Source organism: Vollenhovia emeryi, unplaced genomic scaffold (genome assembly GCF_000949405.1).
Source record: "Vollenhovia emeryi isolate VEMERY1.0 unplaced genomic scaffold, V.emery_V1.0 DF939649.1, whole genome shotgun sequence".
Lineage (NCBI taxonomy): Eukaryota > Metazoa > Arthropoda > Insecta > Hymenoptera > Formicidae > Vollenhovia > Vollenhovia emeryi.
In genome coordinates, this window is record NW_011966717.1 from 4,145 (window position 1) to 12,810 (window position 8,666).

Genomic DNA, 8,666 nt, shown 5'->3' on the forward strand with positions numbered 1-8,666 from the left:
TCGATAGCTTGAGAGAAATAATAGACGCATAGCGCATGAAATGTCCGATCTCGAACAATAACTATTGCGAATTTTGTATAATGGTACATGACTTTTCTTCTTACAATTAGTTTGACTCAATCTACCATCATTTTTCGTAGAGGTACTCTTACGTCAGACACCCTTTATAATATGAACGGTAGCGAATGTTGCTCCAACACACTGATCTACTCTGTGGAATTCATTTTTGTTAAAAAAATTTCAATTTAAGCATTTTATTAGTGCACAAAGCTTCTTGCACCATTGAGCTGCCAGCGCTAAAATTTATCTTCGAAGAATACATTGATTATTTTCGTAGAACCCTCCAGTAGCAACGATTACCGTCAGGATAGGCTAAATTAAATTTTATTGTACTTGGTACCCAATTCCAGAGCCGTAAAAAATCATACTAGTTCTATAATTATAAAACATACTGTATGAATTCTATACATAATTATACATAATTATACGAAAATAGTATAGTTTTGTAGCTCACTCCGGATAAATAAAATGGAATATAAAAAATGTATAATTTGTGTATAGGTGAACGTGTTGATTTTGTCCTGAATGCAAATCAAACTCCAGGCTATTATTGGTTACATGTACGTGGACTTGGGGAATGTCAAGAAAGACAAATATATCAATTAGCCATTCTCGCTTATGAGGGCAGTTCTAACTTATCACTATCATCAACTCCAGGATACTTTTTTGGCTCTTCTAATAATGTTGTGAGTACAATATTAAACAAATATCAAATATAGAAAAAATTGCAATTTTACACCTGTGATAAATTACATAATAAATAACACAACCCCACAAAAAAGTTGTCTGGGCCTAACAAGGGGACAATATAGATAATAGAGTGAAGTGGGGTGATGTGAAACATGGGGTGATGTGAAACACGGCGATTTCTCGCACCTTACGTGACATATGATTAATATGACATATGTCATCTGTTTTTTTTCATACCACCTCATTTTTAAAAGTCACTAGAGTATTCAGACGTAGGTATATTTCGATTCTCGTTGGAACACGTGAAAAAAATTTTTTTTAATTATTTTCGGTGATCACAAAAATCATATTTTTAGACAAATTATTCATCACATTATAAGGTTATTACAATGTAAGTGTTGGTTTCTTCAATATCTTTCAGAATCTGAAATGAGTTTGCATTTTCTTACATCGTGCTGATTTAGTAGTAAATTCATATTAAATGACAGCTAGTGGGGTGTTGTGAAACACTTTTAGTGGGGTGATGTGAAACACGCCATTGACGCTATTTTTCGTGTTTTATTGAGGAAATTTTCTTAACCTATTTTCATTCGCTTGAGAGAGAGAGAGAGATACATTCATCCATCCTCATTCATCCGCTGGACCTCCGTTTCCGCCGCATCCTTCATTCTTTCTTTTTCTTCCTCATTCATTCCTTCCGCCTCCTTTCCTTCCCTCCACTCTACTATTTTTAATAACAATTCTTCTCCCTCTCCTCCTTCCCCCAATACCTCCTCTACCATCTCCTGCCATCCCTTCTCGCTCCCCCGTACATTCCTCCCAAACATGTTCCCATGTGTCTTCTCCTTCCATCCGCAAACCCTACACCTCCTTTTCTCCTCTTTCTCCCAATATCTATTACCTCTCATTTCCTCCCCTAATCTAAATCTCCCTATCCTGTGCCATCTTTCTTCCTTCCACCCTTTCTTTAAGTATTCTGGTATCCCTTTTCCTTTTATCTTCTTGTACCATATATTCCCCCTCGCCTTCTTTATTTTCCTCCATCTTTCTTCCTCCTGCTATCTCTTCTCCCTTCTCACTACCTCCTCACCCCTCATCTCTCCCTTCTCCCTCATCCTTTCTATCTCCTCTATTTCCCAACTTTTTTCTTTATAGAACTCCTCTCTTTCCTTTTCCCACTCTCCTACCACCTCACTCTTCTAATTTGTGGTTCTATTTCGTAGATATTTTTACAAAAAAGTAAATGTTTCAACGAAGATACAAAAATTTCTACAAATTTCTGCTTCAAGTCAATTTTTTGTAGTTATTTACAGACATTTTTTCCGCTAGGGTAGGGACGATATATCTAGTAATTATTCAATTCTGATTTCGGATTCAGATTCAGCAGATCAAAATACACAAGAATACACTTTTCTGGTCTTAGGCTCAGATAACTTTTTTTGCGGGGCTGTGTAATTAATCTTTTTCCTTAGTTTTCTCTCTTTCCTTAGTAAATAATAGTTTTTATAAACAAATCAGAAGAAATAAGAAAGCTAAGAGCTGTAACTGCGTTAGTGTCACAATAATTTTATTATAAATTTACTGCGAAAAATATTACCTCCAATCAGGATTTAAAACTGGACGTCCTTACTCATTAGGCTGGTGTCTTACCAATTCGGCCACTGAGGCATGTGATAATATTGATCGTAACGGAATAAACAGCTGTCTAATGTTATTTCCCGAACGTCACCTATTGTAACTGTATTAAAATCTCGAATTGCGTACCGACTTAAATTGTCTTAAAATACACATACTTGATCGTTCAGGTGCGCGGATATGTGTGTGCGTGTCGTGTGCGTGTGCTCGAGAGTGTGATATTTAGAATAAAATATTAATTTATTTTACTTTCTTAACATTTCAGTTTAATCCACCGAATTCTACACAGTGTGGAAATGATCTTTGTGTATCCCAATTAAGTAAGATATATCTGCCAGGCGAAGAAAAGGTACCATTAAATAAAAAAGCAGATGAACTACTTATTCTTTCGTTTGATTTTTTCAACTATAGTGCACAACCGGCTATACTATTTGACACAAAAAATCAAGACTACAAAAGATTCTTTGGTAAATATAATTGTTAAATCCAAAATTTTTACTTTGTAGACATTACGAGGTTCTACCATCACACATTTTTATTATGAAATGTGTAGACGTACATTTTACAACAGCTACGTAAAGCACAGATTATGTACTTTTAAGAAACGAAGCCAAAAACTACTGAGAGCGTTGCTACGAGGGGTGAGGGGCAAGGGACGAGAGCCGAGCGTCGAGCGACGAACGACGCGCGGGGAGGGGCGAGCGGTGAGTGTATACTCAAGCTCGCCGCTCGCTGCTAGAGTCCCTGCCTGCGTTCGTTTTCTCCCACCGGGAGCATAAACTATACTGAAAGTCTATAATTTACGTAACGTAAACTATATATAGAGTTTCAGCATAGTTTATGCTCCCAGTGGGAGAAAACGAACGCAAGCCCTGTAGTAAGAGTCTGGCAAGGGTAGACGCAAAATGGCGTCTGGTCTGTTCGTTATCGCTGCATTACTGCACTAGTGCAGGTAGTTAATTGCACTAGTGCAGTAATGCAGCGATAACGAACAGACCAAAGGTAACCAAATAATAATAATAATAATAATCCCGCGTTCAGAGTACAGATTCGAGACACCTTATTGGTTCCACCATTTTGCGTCAAACCAATCAAACGGAGAATATTTCTTGCCAGACTCTTAAGGTGCCTTTTCACGCGTCGCTCGTCGCTGGATTTCTCGGTACATGATTGGCCGTCATTACTTTTGTCGCTGGTAACTCTGTTGATCTATGAAAAGAGTTCAAGCGATATTTTGTAACCTCAAAGTTGTGAAATATTTATATCTTGAAAGGTGTTTAGTGAAAGGTGAATTGCAAAATTTAGTTTAATCTGTTATTGATAATTATTATATTCGATTTTTGGAAAATTTTGAATTTTGTGAAAGTATTTAGGTTTTGAGAAGTAAAAATTAAGAAGTTATTAATAACATACGGTGACTCTTTTTCACATAAGAAATTTGTATATCCAGCCATACAAGAATGAGAAGCAATTTTATTAAAGTAGTGAAGAGATTCAGGCAGAAGCGGAAGAAACGAATGTTGAACCGATTAGAACTCCGAGACCGGTTCTTACCAAGAAAGCGCCGTCGTGGATGAAAGAGTTTGTTAAGTAAATCGCCGTGAACAATACATTCTTTTATAAAAAGGGAAAGATGTTGTGTGAGCGCGTGCGTACCGGCGAAGCAAGTGAGCATACGCGAAGCGTGGGGGGGGTAACCATGATGGTAGCGGCGAGACAGAGGTTACGAGAGCGACGAGAATAAAGGAAGCTGGTTCTAAGATATACGAAGAGGCATTACATTTATTGGGACCCTACCACCACAGTCTCTAACCTTAAAAGAGATCCTACGTAACGGGGGATATGTCGGGTCTATCGGCAGTTTAAATTGGAAGCTTTTTAACTTTATTATTCCGTTGAATAGCCGTTCTTCCTCATTTAGAACTTCGAGGTTATTTAACCGTGCCTCTGGATCGATTTTTAAAACCCCCAACTCATGTGCCGTTTCATAACCCAACAGTGCACGCGCTTCGCCCTTTATAACTATAAAACCGGCGCGTGTTTCCTTTCCTCCTATTTCGACGTTGCAAGTAAATTCGCCCAATAATCCTAACGGTTTTATCTGACCATACGGTATAATTCTTCTCTCAGATTTTCGCGTTTCGCACACGATACCGCGTTCTTTACACGAAATCCACGTGGGTTCATCGATTACATTGCAGGTCGCACCCGAATCTACTAACATTTTTAAATTTACCCCTCCTACTTTTATGTCGACGCTCGTTTCTTTTACCGCATTTACGCTGTCGCTGTCCCTTAGGAGGAACGAGTAGTCCCCCTCTGAGTTGAGGTTGGCTGTCTTCTCAAGAGTCCGTACATTGTCCGTGCTGGTCTTCGCCTTGCTTGCATTCTTCTGAGTGGACGTTCGCTTATTTTTCGTTTGGCAAACCGATGCAAAGTGACCCTCTTGTTTGCACTTGGTACACTCCTTTCCCCTGGCTGGGCACTTCTCGTCCGAAACTACATGTCCCTTGTAATTGCAACGATAACATCGCTCGCTCTTGTAATGTTTAGGTGGTTTTTTGCATATTTCTTCTTTGCTTTGGAGAGCTTCGCTACTACCTCTGTCTCCATAGATTTAACTTGAATTGAGGTTGCCTCTCTTGCTTGAGCTATTTCCATCACTTCGCGTAGAGTTATGTCGCCCTTTTCCAGGATTCTTTTCCTCACCTCAGATGAACGACATTTCTCGACGATTTGATCTTTAATCTCCTCGTCGACTGATCCTTTCATAAATCTGCAATACTTTGCTTGCTATCTTAACCTCGTAACGTACTGAATGAATGGTTCACCTTCCTTCTGTGTTAAATTACGGAAAATGTGTCTGTCGTATGTCGTACTGGTTTTCGGCTTAAAATGCTCTGTCAGCACTCTTTTTGTCTTCGTATATACGTCATCCTCTGCATTCGATCCCTCCGCGGCTGCTGGCGGGGCCGTGTCTGCGTCCGGGATCGCGTAGAAAATTAGTCTTGTAGCTCGAAACCACCGGCATGTAGCAAAACTGCTTTCTTTATTTCCGCGCCTGTTATGTTCTTGCTCGTGATATAAAGTTCGATGCCGCGTAGCCATCTTTCCCATCTAGGAAAGACGTTGCACTGCTCTTCGTTCGGGTTGAACGGCGACATAGCGGGACTGATATTTTCCATCCTGGGTTATCACTTATTACCCTTTCCATATTAGTTTCGTGGAATTTAGTATTCCATTTTCAATCCTCGTCGCCAAGATGTGATATCCGGATGGCTCGGTAATAACCAATCTTTTGTAGATTTACAACGCACGCTTCCTTTATTTCTCTCCTGTCCCGTACATCTCTGCTCTAGCGTTCCTTGTCGCTCCCGGCGCCATCTCACAACGCGCATGCGCACTCATACATCACAATATGTATAATAAAATGACTGCAATTAATCAACCTAAATATTTAGATTGATTTTTATTTTATATCTTAACAAAAATTTCTTGTGTGTAACTTCTAGTTTCTCCAACCGGATCTCATTTAGATAGCTTGGTCGCCAACATATCGTATCAAAATCCACCAGCACCTCTTATTTCACAATATGATGGATATCAATTTATGTGTGGAGACCGTTATACACCGTCTACATGCACACAGCCTTGCACATGTACCCATGTTTATCATATTCCACTTGGAGCACTCGTGGATGTATTTCTCTATGATGAAGGTATGTACAGCATTCTAACAAAATACCTTTGTACGTAATTATATTTGATACATTTTGTAAGTGTCGTTTTGTAAGTTTCACTTTAAATTAGATATCATTTAAAAAATTTTGTTAACTACAATCTTGGTGTTGAAAACGTTATACTCAAATCTGGGAAAATCTGAGTAAAATTACAAAAAAGAGGAGACAGCACCAATGACCTTGACATATGTTGTCAAGATCATTCTCCTGAGCCTTCAACAGATTTTAACAGTCGCTCGTTGCTTGTTAAAAAATTATTTACAAAAAGTTTGAAGAGCACAGTGTTAAAAGGCTATTTATCTTTAAGCGTAGAGGAATGGGTAGAATATTCACTGAATTGTTACAGAGCGATTTATTCTTGTACTCACAATGAATAAAGAAAAACATAAATAAAGAAAAAGGATAATAATGTATTTTTAACCAGTATTGACAAATAATAGAAAATCTTAGTTCCGAGACCTGTCTTACAGACTCACAATGAATAAAGGAAAAGGATAAAACCATAACGTATTTCTGTAAGACGAAAGAAAAAGTCTGAATATCTAACTGAAATTCTGATCTCGGAACCATAAGGCTAATCCGACACCACCGGTCGGAGATTACAGAATCGTAAGGCAAAGAAAAAGCACGGGCGGGAAACTGACCTCTGATACGTCCGTCGGATCAGTTCTATGAGCAGGAACGTAATTCCGCTCAGCAGAACACCGAAAGAAATACCCTGATCCATTGGACGAGAATGTTCCGTTCAGAAGCTTTCCCTTGCCCGAATCTCACCGGATTCGCAAATATTGCGACGATTGTAGTGGCTCTTCTCCTCTTTTGCTTTTCAAGAGCCGCCATGATTTTGTCGTCAGACCGCGCCGAATCTGTGTTGCCGTTACAAGCTCACACTTCTATAATGGCTGCAGAAAAGCAGTAGAATCTAGTTGAATCTGTGCTGCCGTTGCATGCTCGCACCCAAGGAAAGAGATTCAGCGTGTCTTTCGTAGCTGTCGCTGGTGAGAGCTGAAAAAGGTAGATATCGTTTAATTCACTGCAATATTGATCGCCAAGATTAACCAGGATAAATTCGTACTTAGAAAAAAACGTCTAACAAGGGAATATCTCCAGATTCATAACATCGGTGATTTTTGTCGACCGTGTCTGGCAATTAAAATTCTTATTGCGAAAAATATTACCCCAGCCAGGATTCGAACCTGGGACCTCCCTACAATCCGTGACGCCCGGCATGTTATTTTCTAGACAATGTTATTTTCTAGACAAAAATAAGGGACACGTATTTTTTTATACGTGCCCATACGCATGTTTAAGGGGTGAAATACCCCTTGGTAAAAAATCAGTTTTCTCTTTCGGAACGATATCTCCGAAACTATAAAAGAAATAGAGAAAAGTATTTGAAACATAAGTTGAATAGTTTTAGAAGTATTATAAAACGGAGACAAAAACTTTTTCATTTTATTTAATTTTTCGAAATACCCCCACCACTCAAAACATTTTTTCAAAATTTTGAATTTTTTTTATCTTCAAATAAAAAGTTATTTTTTTACAAATTCAACCATGTATGATAAAGTAATGTTTCGAAAAACCATTTTCGAAAATTCATTAAAAACATCTTGGTATATGCGCTATTCCGTCTGTCCATGCGATCGATTTTTCACGCATTACGTTTTACGTCTTCCCGTAATAAAAGACGGCTTCAGAGGAAATTTAAATATAATCACAGAAGTTTCTTTATTCCGCTGTGTATGTACACTATACAATGGCTGTGTTCTGCCGAAGTTAGCTAAGAATAAGCGCTTTATGCTGATTGGATAGATCTAGAAGAATAGCTCTATTTCAGCACAGATCTGAAAGTATAATCCAATGAACGCAAAGCGCTTAGCAAGCGCAAACTTCTGCTGGACACAGGCATTTAATATTTAACTATGATATACGCTATAATATTCGCTTACCAACCTATTAAGGTTTATGGGCAGACCAATAGATATTGCAGAAAGGTTAATATTGAGATGAAAGCATTTGACCAAAAGAAACTTTTTTATAAAAAACGATTTTCCAATTATTTAAACAAGTATTGTTTAAATAATTTGTTTAAAAATGTGAGTTACGCAAAATCTGATAGCGCTAATTGACTCTACGTAAAAAAATTCACAAAGGTGTTAATAATCGATTTGTATTCACATAGGTGTTAATAATCAATTTTTATTCAATACTGTTTAACGTAGTGTTTTTTCGCCTAAAACGTCTGTCTTGGCCGCTAGGAGGCATTGAACTTTAATGGACAAAAATAACGCAAGTAGGGTATACATATAGGCCGGTTCTAATCCATGGAGCTCCGAAGAGGCAGCGGGGCGGGGGGTACTCCACGGCGAGGGAGGAGCGGGGAGGGGGTACTCCATGGCAAGTGGACCGCGGGAGGAGGGGAGCACGTGACCGTGACGTCACGCTAGGTGCTGACCTGTCACATCTACTGCGTGACATGTAACAGATATCGTTTCGGTACTTTTTTATTAGCGCGAACACCTGGACGCGTATTCTTAT

At 38.7% G+C, this 8,666-nt stretch overlaps 1 protein-coding gene across 1 annotated transcript in view; it reads left to right on the forward strand.

Moving 5' to 3' along the window:
* Nucleotides 1-527: 527 nt before the first annotated feature.
* The window catches only part of LOC105557022 (laccase-3-like), a gene marked incomplete at its 3' end in the record, with an annotated part of 21,009 nt that continues 12,870 nt past the window's right edge, over nt 528-8,666 (forward strand). The window contains exons 1-3 of the mRNA XM_012004147.1: nt 528-746; nt 2,651-2,852; nt 5,898-6,104. Of these exons, the coding sequence (XP_011859537.1) occupies nt 543-746; nt 2,651-2,852; nt 5,898-6,104 (613 nt within the window). The remainder of the gene's footprint in view (nt 747-2,650; nt 2,853-5,897; nt 6,105-8,666) is intronic.